The following is a 20,808-nucleotide window of genomic DNA, read 5'->3' as shown; positions in this document are numbered from 1 at the left end:
CATAATATGTAAATGAACTTCATGTTAAAATCTCCTGTCACTTCCCTATCTCTAACCTAAGCTAACCAAAGCTAACCTAACCTAACCTAAGCTAACCTAAACTAACCTTCCGTTCCTCGACCTCATATCACTTATCATGTGCGGCTCGCAACAGGATCATATTACCTGTCTGTGCATGCGCGGACTTGACTACTAAAAACCTGAACAAACCAAACTTAACTTTCGTATATGCAAGGTCTGTAACCGGAGCAAGAAGGGATCTCAATCATTTAATCTGCAATGTACACGCGAAAATAAATTCAAGTAAGGATCACGCTCCCACTGCATGAGAGGTCTGCGCATGTGCTACAGTAAAATTGTTTCTGTCACGAGCCTCTCATCTAAGCCAGTCGTCATAATTTACTCGCAATATTTACGCAAATACACATTGTCGCTAACAGTGGTGCTATCTCTCAATAATGTTCAGAACGAAGGAGGTAGACAGAGAGAAAAAAAGAAATATAGCAAAACTGTTTTGTCTCGAGACTCTCATCTATGCCACATAATAAGTCATGTAATCTACTTGCAATATATTTGCGCAAATACACCTAGTAGCTAACAGTGGTGCTATCTCTCAGTAATGTTCAGAACAAAGGAGGCAGAGAGAGAGAGAAAAAAAAACAAATTTCTCCCTCCAACTATGCCACACACCACGTCATGTTCTTATGTTGGTGACATTGTGTATTTAGTTAAATTTGGTGGTAAACGTAACGGCATGGTTCAAAGCAACCGTGGTAATTCTCCAGTTTAGCGATACTTTCTATAGTTCATGCTGAAAGTGGCTGGAATTCTGGTGTGTTAAAGATAAATTGACAAATCTAAATAAATTTATTCTTATTACTTACTGCAAATAGGTGGTCCTAACAAGATAACATCCTATATGCATTTGAAGCAGTTTGAAAAAAATATGGTAACTTATTGCTTACAAAAATTGGTTTATGTTAATTTATTTCATATAAAAAACAAGCTTATACAGTACATTTTTATGATAAGTAGGTAGCCACCATACTTACTTACTTACTGGCTTTTAAGGAACCCGGAGGTTCATTGCCGCCCTCACATAAGCCCGCCATTGGTCCCTATCCTGAGCAAGATTAATCCAGTCTCTACCATCATATCCCACCTCCCTCAAATCCATTTTAATATTATCTTCCCACCTACGTCTCGGCCAGCCACCATACTAGACCTATGTATAAATAAATTGGTGTAATTATTTGCACATTAGTTAAGTGGTACCTACTAAATTTCTGATATTAATTTAAAATCGTTTTATTTAATAACATTAATTAACTTACCCTAGGTATCATATAGCAATTCTAAAAGATAGACCTTTTTTAAAGCTATAGTTGTTCTATTGATACCATAAATATTTATACATTTTTAACATGTTTTGATAGTATTTTCAAGAATTTAAGTTGGGCTGATTACTTGGTTGGATTTTTCCGAGGTTTTCTCCAACTGTAAGGCGAATGTCAGGTAATCTATGGCGAATCCTCGGCCTCATCACGCCAAATACCATTTTGCTATCACCAATCCCATTGACACTAAATAACCTAGTCGTTGATACAGTGTCGTTAAATGACCAAGTAAAAAAAGAAGACAACAAATATACAGTTGAAGCTACAAAAGCTTGTGGTGGGGAAGAATTTAAAGTATCTGTGATGTTCAAGGAAGGAAAGTAGTACAAATGGCTGACATATTGGTATATTCGTCACATGACATTACACAGGAAATATCACCACATATGGTTGTAAACAACCGTGGCTATTTTAAATTTGAAAGAGTATTTTAGTGTAATCTAGTGTTGTTTTGTGTAATAAGAGCTTTAGGCAGAGTATATAAGTCTTTCACAAGAAGTGATGTATTATAGTGCATGTAAAACAATTAGTAACCAACAATACAGAAATATTCGTGTGTCACAACATATTTGCAATATTTTATTTGTTAATGGCACTGTTATTTTTTTATTTATTTATTTTTTTTAAGTTTGTGATTTAGCAGTTACATGTAGGCTACTACAAAAGTGTCTTAATTTTTTTGGAAAACAACTGAATGCATTTATGTCATTTGGTACAATAATATGAACATTTTCTATTTTGATAATAAATCAAGTAGCAAGGAAATGTTCGTGTGTCACACCATATAATATTTCAAATTTATTACATTATTAATTATTCCTTTTCATTAAGAATTTTTTTTTATATTTAGGAATGTTTATGTTAAAAGACAGTAATGTCTTTTTCATGAACTACTGAATATTTAATTAAATATCCTGTGAAGATCACAGTTAGTTATTGTGCTTCAAAAATGTTACACGTGTCACTATGGAATGACCCTGCTATTCTTCATAAATATGTTAAAAAGCAGCTGTTTTTCTTGGAGTGTTACACAGTTTTTATTGTTGCAGTGAGAATACAGATGATCCGACCATTGACAATATTGATTTGGCTGGTGTACATCTATCTCTTCTGGAAAGTGGGTGACCCTTTTCCTATTCTGAGCCCCAAGCAAGGCATCCTGTCCATTGAACAAGGCATCAGCCGTATTGGAGTGATAGGAGTCACTGTCATGGCCCTCCTCTCAGGCTTCGGTGCTGTCAACTACCCCTACACATCCATGGCCTACTTTATGAGGTGATTGTCTCTAATACATCTAATGTCAACATAACTCTTCTTGAAAAATACGGAGCTAAAGATGGAAATAACAGTATAGCCCTTATAACATATGCAATACCAGGAAGATAAATGATGCATTCCAGATGTTTTAGTAAAGAGGCAAATTCTTGCGTGTTTTATCAATATTCTAGCTTATAGATGTACTATTTACTTCAAATTGATCACTTCATTTTGCAGAAAGCATTTGCTAAACTTAATTATCCCATGAATCTTTCATAGCAGTGTACAACAATTTACATACATAAATATACCTACTAATACTTTTGCTCATGGTTTAGTAGCTTCATGAAAAATTCTTACATATTCATAAAACTGCATACAAACCATAGGGAAATTATAAACAATCTGTAATTCTGCTGTGATAAATTCTGGGTGACTTCTGTTCCTGATGTCTGTCCATTTGTTTTTCATAGTCGGCTTGGGTAGCGTAGTCGGTATAGTATTGGTCTTCTGTGCTCGAGGAGGTTGTGGGTTCGATCCCGGCCCAGGTCGATGGTATTTAAGTGTATTTAAATGCGACAGGCTCATGTCAGTAGATTTACTGGCATGAAAAAAAAACTCCTGCAGGGCAAAATTCCGGCACACCGGTGATGCTGATATAATCTCTGCAGTTAAATAAACCATACTTTATTATTATTATTATTATTATTATTATTATTATTATTGTTGTTGTTGTTGTTTTTCATAACAGAAAAAAAACTATTACAACAAAGGGATTTGAACCTCGAATGCTCAGAACAGAACTGACAACTCCGAGTATGTAACTGAAAAATAACAGACATGTAGAATAGGGGAGAAGGGGGTTGAATTTTGAATTTCTCACTTCAACATAATTTTCATTAAGTTACCAGTACTGACAGCAGAAGGCAACCCTTCCATTTAATTTATCGGTTTGAACTCTGTGGATGCACTTGTGTTGAAGTGTTTAGAAAGTATTTTTTTCTTCGAACTTCGTAAGGATATTCACAACATGAACGTTTCAGAGGTGAGTTTCGTTATGTAATATTAGAGCCTAATGAATTCACTTCTCGAAAATTATTGTAAATCTCTAGTATTTACTTCTTCTTTCTTTTAATGAATGGTCATACTTGATAGAGTCATGTGGGGCACATTTGAGCAGTTCCTTGGAGGAACATTTGAACACTGTTCAAAACTGCTCCACAACATTAATTTAACAATACTGTGAGAAAACGTTTTGAATGTTTAATATAACGAATTTATTGATGATGTTATATTTGTTTTTAGGGCATAAAATTGTTCGGACATACATAAAGAAAAGAGCAAGCATGAATTTTCGATGCTGGACCCTGGATTCATCTCGCTAGCATTATCACCTTTACTCATTCAGATGGCTAGATAACCACAGCAGTTGATAAAGCATCGTAAAATAACCAACTAAAAAAAAGCATGAATTATCCAATAAAGTTATTCAGGAAGCAGCAAGGTCTGCCAATGAAGGAAAAATCTCATCAAGAACTGAAGCTTCATAGTATGACATGTCTCACATGTCATTATTTTACCAAATGAAGTTTAAGAAGGTGATGATATAGGTGGAAAATATGGTTCACGATACACGAGACAATAGGTGTTTAGCAAGGAGCAGGAGTCCGAATTAGTTAATTATATTATTAAATGTACTAAGATTAATTATGGCATGACTTACAGAAATATATGTTAGTTAGCATATGATTATGCTCGTCATTTAGCTTGCAAGCATATCGAAGCATGGCACAATAAGAGAATTGCTGGAATTGACTGACTTTAGGGTTTCATGAGCTACAATGCAACTCAGAATGAGAAAACCTGAGAGTACCAGTCTGTGAAGAGCTACCTCTACATTGTCAGGTTTATGTGGAACTCTTCAAGATATAGTAGCCATAGAAAGAAATGACACTGAGGAATTTTTTTTCCTGACATATTATACAACAAAGGAAATTAAAGTTCTCTGTGTAGGACAAATGGAAGAGGTAGATGGACAATGTCAGGTTTATGTAGAGGTTTCGACAAACGCTGAACTTTACATGTACTAAAACTAAAGACTGCAGTAAGACAGAGAAAAGTGATATTGTCATGAAACTCACACAACCGGAGAAGTCAGGAGGAAGTGCTCGCACTGTGACAATGAAACACTTTGATGTGGACTTCAGTAGTTTTTTAAAGAAAAATAAATATAACCATACTAGTGCTCTTTACACGACATTTTTTAGCATTAATTAGTTCTTTAACAGATGATTTGGACATTGTTCAAAAGTGCCCCATACCTGTTCAAAGGTACTCCATACATCAAGCAGTTTTGAACATGTTACAAGAATTAGTTCTGACTTAATTTACGGTTCAGATATATGTAATTTCTACAAATATAAAATTCTGAGATGTTTATGGAACAATGTCTTATAATTCTGTGCCATTTAAAGTTCAAAAAGTTGATAATTGATGTGAATAAAAAATGTAAATAGAAAAAGTGTTCAAATGTGCTCCTTTATCCCCGACATCACCCAGTTTCGGGAATGAAACTACAGTTGTGTTGGTTTGTATGTTTTATTTTGTTTGGATTTACAAATGGAAAGTATGGGTCTAGGTTAAGAAAAGTAATTAAGGAGGGGAATTCAGTATAATTTTTCTTCGTATAAAGTGACATTCCAAAATTAGCCCTGCTCAGCCTCATAACAAATTTTTCACTAAAGTCTATTGCATGTATCTATTTTCACTTTAATGTTGCAGAACTCGTGATTACAGATCAAACTAGTGGTCGCACAGGTTTGTAGCTCTGTTTCTGTTGCCGAGATATTACTGAGAGAGGTCAAACAGCATGACTAATTTTATATGCAAATTGGTTGCCCTCATGCCCGTAGCGAAGGAAGGTAGCATCACATGAGCATAGTCACACAAGTTACATTGGCTCATGGTAATAACACAGTATTCGACTGTGGCTTATAGTGTAGTTACAGTAAGCATTTGAAATTGTGTCATTTTGTTTTTGTTTCACCACAGAACCCTAAACAGGTGTCCTTACTTGATATGGGAAAATATGTATTCTATTTGGGGGAGAGAAACCATAACCAATGTTACTGTCTTGATGGTCTACACATTTTGATAAGTTTTCTCTATTGTCACAGAATTATTCATCAGGATTTACAATGTATTCAGTGTTAACAATTGAACTGCAATCAAACAGAAGTTATTTTATATGATGATATTAATTTTTTAAGTCAACAGAAATGTCTGTTTTGTTTATTATTTATTATTAATGGAGAAAGTATTCTTGAAGCCAAACGAACAAGCTGGCAGCAATTTGTTGGCTCCTTAAACCCAAATACTCTGCCTACAGCTGTATGGAAAAAATTTAAAGTCATAAAAGGCAAGAGTTATGAACACATCACTCACATTAAAGATAGCAATCAAACAATAATCACAAAAAATGCTAAAAAGGCAGAACTCTTAAATTCACACTATGCCCAAAGGCTGACTAATAATTCATAAAGAACAATATATGAACAAAGAAGAACAAGTGTCCACATTTGTGGAGTAACGGCTAGCGCGTCTGGCCGCGAAACCAGGTGGCCGGGTTCGAGTCCTGGTTGGGGCAAGTTACCTGGTTGAGGTTTTTCCGGGGTTTTCCCTCAACCCAATATGAGCAAATGCTGGGTAACTATCAGTGTTGGAACCCGGACTCATTTCACCGGCATTATCACCTTCACTTCATTCAGATGCTAAATAACCTAAGATGTTGATACAACGTCGTAAAATAACCCACTAAAAAAAAAAAAAAGAACAACAATATCTTACAAGTAATTTTCAACTCAATTTCTATCATACCTACACCGATTTCACCCTTCTGATAATCCTACTTGTCAGTGGTATAATAATCATGATGAACTTCTGGAACACATTCATCTATACTATCTATCCTAAACCACAAAAGAAGTAAATTAAAATGATCAGTACCAGTTGCAGAAGACAGAGCCCTGCAGTATATATTGACTATACCTCAACTCTGGCTACTAGCAGCAGGCATCTGTAATCAACACCGATCAAAATACCCCTCATTTCTCATGAAAAACAAAAATTGAATAGACTACAGTGGACTGTAGTGGACTTTTTGTTGTCAGCAAACAGCTGGATACATTAAGAAGATTGATTGATTGATTCATCATAATGATATAACAGACAATGCTTTTACCACTGAGGAAATAAAATTGGCAATATCAGAGCTACACAATTCTGCTACAGAAGGAGATTAAATCCGTAACAACATGTTACTAAATTCCTCTGATAAAATTAGGCAAGAAATTCTCCATCTCTTCAATCATATTTGGAAAACAGGCTTTTATCTTAAAACTTAGAAAAATGCAATTGTAATTCCTATTCTCAAACCAGGTAAAGACAAATTGGACCCTAAATCATATAGACTGATATCTTTAACATCCTGCATTTCTAAATTACTGGAACGCATCTAGTTCACCTGATTAACCTGGAGACTTTAAACTTTCAGTCTTTTAAGGCCATATCAGTTTGGCTTTAGACCATCATGTGGCACATGTGAAGCTCTATTATATTTTTCTCAAGAAATTTATAAAGGTTTCACAGAAAAGAAGACCACATTAGCTGTAATGATAGACTTTGAAGCTGCTTTTGATAATACTCCTCACAGATCCATTTTATTACAATCTATGAAGGAATCAAAGGCAGAATGCTAAGATTTCTACATTCTTTTCTTAATGAAAGAACAATTCAAACCTCAGTAAATAATCATTTATCTTTATCCAAAAAAAATTACAGTCGTATACCTCAAGGTTCTGTTTTAAGCCCAAATTTATTTAATATAATGTTGCATGACTTACCTGATGATGTTCCGAGGTAAAAATAAGTATCTATGCAGATAATGTTACAATATGGGTTACAAACAACGATCCAAATGAACATTAAGGGTTATACAAACAGCTGTAAATAATATCAGTAATTGGGTATCCAAATGGAATCTATCTGTCTATCTATCTCACACTCGAAAACTGAATATACTGTCTTCACAAGAAGATGCAGCTTAAAAGCTATAAACCTCACATTTATTTGAATAATCAAGAAATTTAGTACAATCCAACTATTCTATCAATAGTCTCTAGACACACACCTTCATCTCAAACAGGAGAAATAACTAAAATGCTCTCTCAATTAATAACACTCAATAAAAGAATTGTATTCCAATGGATACCATCCCATTGTGGAATCCTGGGAAACGAGAATGCGGATGCTTTAGCAAAGGACAGCATCGCTACTTACAGACCTGTTACTAAATCTATGTATTACTCTGTGAAAAGATTTATTAAATCTACATACTTAGACTTCAACAAACAAAATTTGATAACACAATCTCAAGGGAAAAAAATGGAACCCTCTGCATCATAATCCACAGTTGATTCTCGATTTATCACGTAAATCATCTGTAGCTGCATTTAGATTGGCAACAGGCCATGACTGTTTGGCCAAGCATCTGCATAGAATTGGAATATATCAGTCCCCTAACTGTCCATTGTGCAATTGAAATCAAGAAATGGATTCAGAACACCTCAAAATCTGTGCTTCAGTGGCTGACCATGACTATATCTTTGAAAAATATTGTAGTGCAAGAGATCAAATAACTTTATTGTCAAATGCCTGGCATTAGAAAACAACAACAACAATCCAACTCAAAAGATCCTAGGATTAATTTTTGATGAAAAACTTTTATGGAAAACACATTTAACCAATGTTGCTTCGCAGTGTCTCCCATGATTAAATCTCTTAAAGATCATAGCTAATAAGGATTGGGGATCAGATATCACGACAATGCTTACTGTACATGCGATCAAAATTGACCTATGGATGTGAAATATGGGGAGGAGCATCAGCAACTCATTTACAAAAAAATTATGTTCTTCAAAATTCAGCCTTAAGCTTATGCCTAGGAGTACAAAAACCACATCAACTGTTGCTCTAGAGATTGAATGTAATATTCAACCAATCAGACACTATGTATTACAAAAGGATCTAAAAATACATTTAAAATTGCAAGCCTCATCCACATCTCAGATGTTCTTCAAACTGTTAGAATAATATCCTGTGTAATTTCTATAAAATGAACAAAAAAGAAATACCAATCTATGTCACAGACACACTCGTTGATAAAACTCCAGTTGTAAACGAAATTCCTCCATGGAAATGTGTAATTTCAGAACATAGCATACAAATTCCAGGAAATCATTCCAAAAATGATCCTCCATACATTCTTAAGTTAGATGCCATGGAACTACTCTGCAGCACAAATAAGGATCACCTTCAAATTTATGTAGATGGATCTCTAAACCCTGATGATGGGACATCAGGAGTATGGTATTATATTCCAAAATATCAAGAAAGTTACTTCATAACATGTTCATTCTCCTCCAGTCTTGACACTGAATTGCTAATTATTGATGCTGCTCTTCAGAGTGTTACTCAAATTTCTGAAAAATCTATTTGCATACTTACTGACTGCAAGGGGGCTATATTTAATATTATCAAATATGTACCAAACCTTTACTCCCATAAAATTATTCCAATTCAGAAACAACTAAATAAACTAAAAGAACTCCAAAAGGAAATAACATTTCAATGGATACCTACAGTCGCGCTAAAGCCTCCTGACATTTGCAGGTGTGTCTGCTTATCGGCGATAGCCAATAGCAGCAGTGCTGCATTGCAACATATGGGCTATGCAGACCCGCCGCATAGTCGCCGCTTAGAAATCTCAAAACAAGTGCGCTGGGAAAATTGGTATGTTGTTGGGACCCTGGATGTATATATGATGAATGTTTAATGTTTTCTGAACACATAGAAACAAAAATCACATTTCTACTCCGAGTGGTTCCAATTTTATGGGTTAATACGGTAAAACCCCGATAAGACTTTGTTCAAGGGACCGCGTGTAAACCTCGTATTAATCGGGACCACGTATTAGACGGGTATACTAATTTTGACTTATATACAGTATCTATTAGCATTTTTCTTTATTGAAATACATGATTCATGAAAGGTAATACAGCATTACTCCATTATGTAATTACTATACTGTACGTCAAAGACATTTACAATAGGCCTATATACTGTACTCAATTCTTTCGAAAAAAGTAATTTATAGTTATTTGTCACGTGCGTGTTTCCAAGTCCTCATGTTTATCACCTTCACTTTCCTGCGCTTACATCCTTCCGACGTCGCAGCTGCAGAGATTAAGTGGCGATTTTTTATTATTGTCCTTAATGTGGATGATGGGATTTCTAATGAATCAAAGAGTTGTTTCTGATTAAGAGTACTGTTTTTATCGTAATTTCGTAAGATTTCCATTTTTTTCCGTCACAGTTGCCTCTGTCTCATTGTTTTTGTGCTGACTTCCAGCAATGAAGTAGTGGAGGATGTTTATACAGCTGCGATGCGATAAGGAATGTTTATATGTAAGAATTTTGAGAACCATAAACTTACAGCTTCAAACAAAGGGTCTCTTCAGAATATAAACAGAGTTATCTCTTTGTGAGAGGAGAGAAGAGAAACTACTAAATTGAAATGTCAGTTCTATTTCTGATGGTGTTTTGTGCAGTTGCCTCTGTTTAAAGTAAGGTATATGAAAGTGTAATGTAATATCTTTTTCGTGTGTTGGCAATTTGGCATTCTCAAAACAATTAATATGTCTCTTAGTGAGCCCAGTACAAGTGGTAATTGGGGGATCGAGTGGCTATGGCAGTAAAATTCGGAAAATGGTGTTTAGTGTTTATAATTTCTTTAGGAAATACTCTTCTGAAGAAATGCGTAAAAATCTTAACTTTTCAAAATTTCTAGCACTGACTGCCGAGGTGTGTTCTTTAAGTGTCTCTATAGTGTCCCGTGTATGCAGAGAAGTTAAAAGAGCGCAAACACAGGGTGCTGATAAATTGTTCCATTCTCCTAGGAAGCATATAAATGTTCCTAAAAGAGTTACAAATCTAGACGACTTCTAAAAAGACGTTGTACAACGTACAATTTTTTACTTTTACGATAACGGAAAATTTCCAACAGCTGTCAAACTAACCGTACTACTTAGAAAAAAAATTAATTACTCAGGTTCAGTTTCTTCCACTAAAAGATTATTGAATCGTTTGGGATTCCGCTACAGGAAAACCATTGATGGGCCAAAATATCTAATGGAACGGAATGATATTGTTGCCACAAGACTGAAGTTTCTGTGCAAAATGCACATGATCAGATCATCAGGTGACACTCGACCCACATTTTACCTTGATGAAATGTGGGTCAACAAAAATCATTCTCTGAAATATGTTTGGCAAGACTCAAATAGAAATGGAGGTCTTAAAGTGCCTTTAGTAAAGGGAGGTAGACTTATTGTTTGCCATGTAGGATCAGCTGAAACAGGTTTCGTTCCAGGTAGTAAATGGGTATTGAGATCAAAGAAAACCAGTGATTATCACGAAGAAATGACGGCACAATCATTTCGCAATTGGTTCTTAAACAGATTTCTAAATCATCTAGAGGAAGGGAGTATAATTATAATGGAAAATGCTCCATACCACCAAATACCTCCTCTAAAAAAGATGAAATCAGTGAATGGCTGAAAAATAAAGGCGTTAGTTTTTCTCCATCAGAAACTAAGTCAGAACTTTTGGAAAAAGTGTTGCCTTTCAAAAGCAGTGAAAAAATGTATGAACTTGATCAGCTGGCCAATGAAATGGGGCATGAAGTGATAAGACTCCCACCTTATCATTGCGGATGTGGAAGAACTTGTAAATAAGGAGTTTGATAATGTGACAATTGAGGACTGGGTAAAATGCGTGAAACACGCGGTGAAATTACAAGAGGAAGATTTCGCTGAAGAGTTAGGTCGGGAAAACATTTTAGAACCAGTGGTCATTAATTTACAAGAAGACAGTGACACAGATGACAGTAAAACTGATGGTGAGGGGGCTGACGACGACGATGTTGGCTTACCATTAGCTCTGCCACTGGAGCAGAAATTTGCAGCACGAAAGGTACGTTTTATTAATTCACCATTTTCCTTAAACGAAACAGGCATATAATAACTGCTATTTTTGTAAGAATGTGCTCTGACAGCATGGACATAATGCTATTTAGGGTCATGTCAATTCAATCAATTCATTTGTACAGAAAATTACTATTTGAAATTAATCCTATCATTCAATTTATTTGATCAAACTGTGCCTTTGTGTTATTCGACAACTTTATTAACCCTAATAAAAGTAAAACTTACAAAACTGATGTAAATTCAGCGAGTTATGTCTGAATCAACTAATTTTTCTATATTTTGTGACTTTTAATTTCATTCAATGCAGTCTGAAGATAATAATAATAATCTCTCTCTGTACCTTAGTTTAACTTCTCCCTTTTAGGTTCATTTACATGACCCACACCACACGGGCCTTACAGGGCCACGACCTGTCGGGAGAGGAATTAAGCTATTGGATCACATACATGCTTTTTTGACCACACAAGGACATGGAGGGCCTCCCCGGATGAGGGATCAGCTCTATGCCAGGACCTCCTCCGATACAACACAAACATTTAAGACATTACACAGTATTCACTCACACATATGAAAGGATTAAGGTAAGGATCACCGTCCATTGCCGGACTTTCAAGAGGTACAGTCCCGGCATTTGCCTGGAAATAACTGAGGAAACCATGGAAAACCTCAGTTAGGATTGCCGGCCCCTGGGATCGAACCCCGGACCTCCTGAATGCAAGGCCAGCCCTCTACCATGCCGCTAGCCCGCTCGGTTAATAATAATAATATTATTATTATTATTATTATTATTATTATTATTATTATTATTATTATTAAGTCTTCTGCATCTCCCTATCAAACCAACCTCAGGTAAAGGGTCGCACTCCACAGTTTTAAAAGTACTGACGCTGAGAGACAGAGACGGAGAGAGTAGTTGTGACAACATTGCGCTCGTATGTTACTGGCTTTCGCGAAACGTCAGGAGGTTTGAGCGCAACTGTAGTCATTGTGGTATACCTGGAAACGAGAAAGTCGATAACATTGCAAAACAAGCAACATATTTGCAACCAAGACCTCTTCAAGTGATATTTCTATCCAGTGTCTTTGCTTTAGTAAAGTCTCATTTTATAAACCTATGGATCAACAATTGGCTCTCTTCTGACAAAGGAAAAATTTTATAGCCTGTTCAGAAGAAACCAAATGACCTGAAATTGTACAAAAACTTGCCCAGACATGTTCAAACATTTTTAACAAGAGCCAGAACAGGTCACATTGTCACACAATTGTACCTACACCATTTTCACCTTTCCGATACTCCTACTTGTCTGTGATGTAATAATCATGATGAAGATCTGGAACACATTCTTCTATACTCTCCATCCATAAACCACAAAAGAAGTAAATTAAAATGATCAGTACTGCAGAAGACACAGCTCTGCAGTATATATTGATTACACCACAACTCTGGCTACTAGCAACAGGCATCTATAATGTACACCGATCAAAATACCCCTCATTTCTCATGAAAAACGAGAACTGAAAAGACTACAGTGGACTTATGTTCTCAGCAAACAGCAGGATACATTAAGAAGATTGATTTATTGATTATTAATGGAGAAAAATTCGCTCCGGAACTGGGAACTGAACCCAGGACCTTCAGCTCTATGCACTGAATGCTCTACAACTGAGCTATGCTGGGGCTTCATCCACAGCACCAGATCGAACTCCTCTCCTTGGCTTTCCCTTATGGCCTACTCCATGTTTTGACATTACGTCATATATACAGGAAGGCACTCATATATTGATTTGTGCAGTTGGGAGCAAGCAGTTATGTACTGTTAGATGTTAGACAATTGGATCAGTATGATGATATTAATTTTTTAACAAACCGAATTTTCTGTTATGTTTATTGCTTACTATTAACGGAGAAAAATTCGCTGTGGCACTGGAGACCAAACCCAGTACCTTCAGCTATATGCACTGAATGCTTTACCCCTGAGCTACGCTAGGGATCCATCCACAGCACCGGATTAAACTCCTCTCGTTGGTTTTCCCTCATGGCTTACTCCATGTTTCAACATTACGTCGTATGTGGGAGTGCACTCATATATTAAGTGACTTGGGTGCTCGGAGCCCTCTCGAGGGCCAAATTTAATTTAGAGAACTCCATCAGGGGCCAGATCATGTCATATGTTTAGTTTTATACATGCATCATATAATTTAATAAATGAAGGTCAGATGCCTGGAAAATTGTGACCAGTGGGAATGAGCAAAAAAATCTAGTGGAACATGATTTTTATGGACCTTTCTTAAGTATAATTGAAGACATTATTACAAAAACAGCACTTGTCATTTTTAATGAAATTGAGTTAAGGACACATTTGCTACTATTTTAAATGTTTGTAGACTCCAAAAACGGCCCATGTCAAGTGCAATAGACACAAGGATAAAACACCAGTTGAATGGGAATAGCTGACGTGTTATTCTTTTATTTTTTATTGTTCTCATGAAAAATAGCAATTTTGACAAGAGTTGTTTTTATAATAATGTCTTCAATTGACATTTTTCTAAGCGTAAATTCTTCTACATATACTATTTTATGAGAATGTAGTTTCTGATTATGGGAAATAAATTATTTAAAATTCACTTCTATAATTCTGGGATTGCCGCTCGAAGAATATATTATAATAACACGGCATTTCAAAGTCTGTTTCTGTTCTTGAATTTCACTTGTTTCAGTAAGAAAAGGCAGTTTCGCATATGTAGGTGCTTGTAAAAAATAACATAGTTTGAGAACCCAGTTTTGTAGCAGTGGATAACGTTCTGATCAGAGGAGTTTCCGTAAGTCAACTCTAGTATAACCTGAAATGTGTTGACAGATCACATTGAAGTTCACAATTGCAGATGACCTGGCTGATATTCAATATTACATGTGTAAGATTATTGAATAAAGATATGTAACGGCGAAATCTTTCAAAATACTGAAAATGTCGGTCTAAGTCTGAAGTCAACTCTCCAATTTTCAGTTGCCCTATATTCCCCAAACTCCATGTTCTGTTCCTCCGAGAGTTTTTCGACAAAAAAATGTAGCAGGTTATTTTTTTCCAATGCAGATTTAAATAATATTCCAACTTTATATGGAAACTGTTAACAAAGCTGACCAGTTGATGTATTGCCCTGCAATTACAAATTTAGGACATCCATGCGTTGAATGATATCGGCAAAAAAAGCCAATTTTATCGACGTTTTCGATATTATTCTGCAGTTTAACAAAATTCAAAATGCTCTCTTAAAAATATGACTGTTTCACGATGTAAATCAAAGAATCGTAGCAGACACTTTCTGCAACTTAACCACCTTACTTCAGTGTACAAAAAACAGGTCCCAGGAAGCAGAATTCATTTCTTCGGAGACAGAAATTTTCTGTGATCACAGACTTCTTTTCTTGATTCACACGAATGTTTCCCGAAATTTTGTTAATGATTTGCCATATAATGTCTTTTGAGGTTGTACTCCTTGAAACTGTTAGCCGGAGCTGCGTTCAGATGTGGGTTCGATTCCCACCTGGGCTGATTATCTGGGGGTCTATTACACAAAGGTATGGTGTTGTACATTACAAGTAAATTCTCTAGTACTTACTTACTTACTTACTTACTGGCTTTTAAGGAACCCGGAGGTTCATTGCCGCCCTCACATAAGCCCGCCATTGGTCCCTATCCTTAGCAAGATTAATCCAGTCTCTACCATCATATCCCACCTCCCTCAAATCCATTTTAATATTATCTTCCCACCTATGTCTCGATCTCCCCAAAGGTCTTTTTCCCTCCGGCCTCCCAACTAACACTCTATATGCATTTCTGGAACCGCCCATATGTGCTACATGTCCTGTCCATCTCAAACGTCTGGATTTTATGTTCCTAATTATGTCAGGTGAAGTATACAATGCGTGTAGCTCTGTGTTGTGTAACTTTTCTCCATTCTCCTGTAACTTCATCCCTCTTAGCCCCAAATATTTTCCTAAGAACCTTATTCTCAAATACCCTTAATCTCTGTTCCTCTCTCAAAGTGAGAGTCCAAGTTTCACAACCATACAGAACAACCGGTAATATAAATGTTTTATAAATTCTAATTTTCAGATTTTTTGACAGAAGACTAGATGACAAAAGCTTCTCAATGGAATAATAACAGGCATTTCCCATATTTATTCTGCGTTTAATTTCCTCCCGAGTGTCATTTATATTTGTTACTGTTGCTCCAAGATATTTGATCAGTTACCTAGATACCACATGAAAGTTCTATTGGGGGATTTCAATGCTAAAGTAGGACGGGAGGATATTTTTAAACCAACAATTGGAAAAGAGAGCCTACACGTAATTAGTAGTGACAATGGAGTTAGGTTAGTCAACTTTGCCACATCAAAAAATTTAATTGTCAAGAGTACAACATTCCCCCATAGGGATATACATAAATATACTTGGACTTCTCCAGACGGAATGACACATAACCAGATAGATCACATCTTGATAGATAAAATAAGGCACACTAGTATAGTAGACATTCGAACTTTCAGGGGGGCAGACTGTAATTCTGACCATTATTTGGTAATTGGAGAATTAAGAGAAAGACTATCAGTAGCCAAGCGAGTAGAGCAACAAGCTAATATTAGTAGATTCAAAAATTCTCTAGTAAGTACTAAAAATACTAGAGTTTGTGTTCCACAAAAGACTTTTCTACAGTAGTACTATACCACTCCATACTTACAAATTACCAATGAAGTTTCATGATTGTGTTCCACAAGTACTAGTATTTGTAACTTATTAGTTAATTGTCAAGTATCCTTTACCAATGAAAGGAGACTAATACATGTACTAATGCGATTTAAATATATTTATTTCATAATATTAAGATATATTTTTATAAATATGTGCTATAAATATGATGATCAATTATCTTTGAAAGATCATAGTGATTTTTCCTTAGTTATCATTCTGTCTTTCAGTATTCTGCCTGAAAGCTGAGTTAAGCTGTTGCCTAATTTCTGTTCTTCCAAGGACGGATAAATCTTGGGAAGCATTCTTATGAGCAATAGATTCCTCATGCTTATTAATTTTCTGTGTCATATGGCTTAAATCTCATACACTAGTGCATGTCCAACTCGTATCTTTACCCTTAGAAAATAGTAGACAAGGGAAACAAATTGATTTATTTGTAGATTCACAACCGAAAATCCAGCTGTTTCTTTCTTATTTTATTTTATTTTATTTTTTTTTTTACATTGAAAGCCCTGCAAAATGTCTTACCTCGGTTTGTTTGTGCTTGCTTTAAATCGAATTAAGGTAATAGCCTTCCCCTTGCCTGACAAAAGTTATAAATTTAAGGTTGATCGACTAGGATTTGGTCCCCTGGCTTATAAGCCCAGTGCTTTAGCAACTGAGCCACAGTATCAGTTTCAATATAATACAGTACTTCCAAACTTATTTCTTTCTCTTTAACATTTTACTGAAAAAAATATACAGAATATGAAAATGAAACTACTGTAGCAGCTGTCTGTTATTGTATAGATCTAGATTATTAAATCTCATTTAAAATAATATTGCTTTCAATTGGCTGGTGAACTGACGCATATTGTGTACAATCTTCAGTTCGAAAGAAAAATGTTAGTTAACATAGGAAGAATAAATTTCTTTGAGATATAATTTTACTTATTTAAAACAGACCAGCTATAGGCCAGTAATTTTACCGATTTTTACATTAAAAAGCTAAAGGATGCTCCCTCAGAGTCTATGCATTAGAATTTTTTTATTATTATTATTATTTTGTTTTTACTTGGTTATTTAACGATGCTGTATCAACAACGAGGTTATTTAGAATCGATGAAATTGGTGATAGTGAGATGATATTTGGTGAGAGAGGCCGAGGATTCACCATAGATTATCTGACATTTGCCTTATGGTTGGGGAAAACCTCGGAAAAATCCCAACTAGATAATCAGCCCAAGTGGGAATGGAACCCGCTCCTAAGCACAACTCCTGATTGGCAGGCAAGCGCCTTAGCTGGCTGAGCTATACAATAATACAGTAATACAATTAATATTTTGATTTAGTCACATGTTTTAATATTTCTGAAAGTGTTCAAATAAGGATCAGTTTTGCTTATATTTCATTGTTTATCATGCTGATTTTGTAACTGGACAAATATCCCTTCTTGTTCTGTATTATTTAATAAAATCTGAAATGACCAGTGGCGTAGTGTTGCGACAATTTGTGGGTACTACTGTCATAAAATAATCACTTTTATTATCGATATCATTAATAATTGTTGAAATTCTCGTACATACAACTTTCAACTCTATTGGATTGTGCATGCTTCACAGCTTTCTTCTGAAGAAGGAGTTGGGTGCACGCTCATTTTCCTGTCTCTTCTGATGCTATGCCACTGGTTAAGACAAGCAACCACTTGAGGAACTGAAGGTGTGTAAATGCATCACTGAAAAGTTGTCTTGAAATTGTTATAGTGGAACTCAGTTCGGGAAAACACAAGATTTATTTTTCTGTTTACAGACCAGTAATGCCAGCCGACGTGCAGGTGATAGAGAAAAGATTAATGCAGACCATGGACATGATCTTAGCAAAGAAAAAACGCATTGCATTAGCAAAGAAAGGTTCTGTTGTGAATGGGGCACAAAACAACCAGGAAAGTTCTGGACTCTGGGGAATGTTGAAAACTGTCACCACATCAGTTAGCAAGAGCACCGGCGAGAGTATCCTTCGTAAAAACTTTATGGTAACAGATAGAACTTGTGTTAGGAATTAGAGAGTGACAGAAGCTATTTGTTGAGTTTGAAGATGGTCCTTTACTTGTGACTATGCATTTATTTATTTATTTATGTTTATCTCATTTATTTATACATACATTTATGTTATTTATGTAACTTCTCAGTTCAAGATACAGTAAATATTTTATATTATTGTTCTTTCCTAGTTTTATGTGGATGGTCTACATGCTATTAAGGGAAGTAGGGAAAGGAAAAGCAATCAGTCTGGCACAATATGAAAGGCCAGTGCGAGAAAAAGAGAGATAATACTCCAACATCATCAAAGTCACATGTCCCTTAAAGCTGAGTTGAGATCTGTAAAACTATCAAATACAGAGGTTCGTATGTTCAAGTCTGACCTGAATATGGGTTCAGTATATTACCAGTACATATACAGGGTGAGTCATAATTATGTTTGGTAAACGCGTGAGTGTGCTCCTGGATCAAAAATAAGAACAATTGAGGGCCGTTTTTGCAAAACTTGCTAACTGCAAAATTTGCAAAATTGAGATTTTGGTGGATTCGTTAACATAAAGCAGGCCTCTACATGATGTTAAAGTTATCTTAGTAAAATTGAATTATTTCTCTTCATTATAGTGTGTCAAAGTGTGATGGTTGCACCTATAACCTACTTGACTTCATTCAGTTTTTTGTCTCTCCTGTAAAATTTAGTTTTTTCAGTTAGCAAGTTTTGTAAAAATGGTCCTCAATTCCTTATATGAAAATTTGATGGAAAGTGCTTATTTATTGGAGAAATGGTCATACTTTGTTTTTGTTCTTTTTTTGTTGTGTCACAAGTAAATTTTTAGTAACTTGTCATTTAACATTTACAAAAGGTGCTCAATGTGTCCCCCTCCATTGTTTAAACATGCCTTAGCATGATGTACATACGACTGGCAAGTTCGTTCAAACACCATGTTGTCATCACGGATCAGTTGGCATGCATTTTCAACATGTTGCATAGCTCCTCTGCATCATTCACTGTGTTGCATAGACGACAGCTTTCAAGTGACCCCAAAGATAAAAATCTAATGGGGTGAGGTCAGGTGATCTGAGTGGCCAAGGCACTGACCACCACGTCCAATCAAAACAAAAACAGTGTACTACTGTCTTGTCACTGTGTTGTTTGTAAACAAACACTGGTACAAAATCAAAACGAAAACAACACAATAATATGATGAGATACTTATGAAAACAGAAGTCACTATTACCAGGACGAATAGAAGAAATAGTGTACGCACTTCTATGCTTTCCCATGTCGGTGGGACAACTAGTGGCACTTCGATTGCTAGGATCCATCTCTTGTCTGAAGTCAGATACCTCGAAAATATATTTCTCGTGCGTTTAAAGATGAAAGTTGGTAGGGCTTTTTAATATGCTTTTTTGTTGAGAGTTATGTAGATGTCTTCAATTTGTTGTGCTTTGAATTAACCAGTGACAAAAGAATATTGTGTGGTGGTTTACAAAATAATTACAAAAATTCCATACTGTTTTGTTCCGGGTTGTAGATCGGAATACAGTAGAAATAGTGTAACAAGACATTTCTTTTCATCTCCCAAAGAAAAAGATGAGTTTGGAAAGTGGGCCAGAGCGATTCCGAGGAAAGATAGGCAGCTTTCGGTAAATAACCGATCAGACTGTTTTAATATAAAAAGTCATAAGACAGCAATACCGCGAGTGTGTTGAAAATTATAACCAAGAGTTGTACCTCACATTTTCCCTAATTTACCGAAATGATGAAGTATATGAAAATAAACGTTGTGGAGTGGTAGTATTCGATGAGGCCAAATTCAGAGAAGAAATTCAATTTAATAATTATTCCCTTAAAGTGGACGTATTTGTTGATTTCGGAGATCTCACGTCTGATATCCAAAAGAAACAATTAGCAAATCATGCATTAGTATTTATGCAAGATTGGATTCAACCAATTGCTATTTACGCTAGCAGAAATGCTACTCCAGGTGACATTCTCGCTAAAATTCTTATACAAGTTATACTACAATTAGAAGCAGTTGGGACGACAGTAGTCGGTTTCACTTGTGATGGCAGTCAAACAAATAGAAAGGCCTGGAAGTCTTAGAAATCAATGGAAAAAATTTTCCAGCATAATACTATATTCCTAATCCGTTCGACGACAAAAAGAAAGATATGGGCATTCTCAGATTTTGTGCACATACTGAAATGCATAACAAATTATTTCCATGATAAAATCGAACTCTCTTGCAAGGAGAAAAATATCAATTTTAGTTTTTATAGG

The 20,808-nt window shown here is 35.5% G+C and overlaps 1 protein-coding gene across 1 annotated transcript in view; it reads left to right on the top strand.

The window, feature by feature from the left end:
• The window catches only part of GPHR (golgi pH regulator), a 72,610-nt gene that overhangs the window by 26,726 nt on the left and 25,076 nt on the right, over positions 1–20,808 (top strand). The window contains exons 4-5 of the mRNA XM_069821418.1: positions 2,447–2,672; positions 18,298–18,497. Of these exons, the coding sequence (XP_069677519.1) occupies positions 2,447–2,672; positions 18,298–18,497 (426 nt within the window). The remainder of the gene's footprint in view (positions 1–2,446; positions 2,673–18,297; positions 18,498–20,808) is intronic.

This window comes from Periplaneta americana, chromosome 3 (assembly GCF_040183065.1).
Source record: "Periplaneta americana isolate PAMFEO1 chromosome 3, P.americana_PAMFEO1_priV1, whole genome shotgun sequence".
Lineage (NCBI taxonomy): Eukaryota > Metazoa > Arthropoda > Insecta > Blattodea > Blattidae > Periplaneta > Periplaneta americana.
Note: the sequence above shows the minus strand (reverse complement) of the source record. Positions and strands in the feature narration are given on the sequence as shown.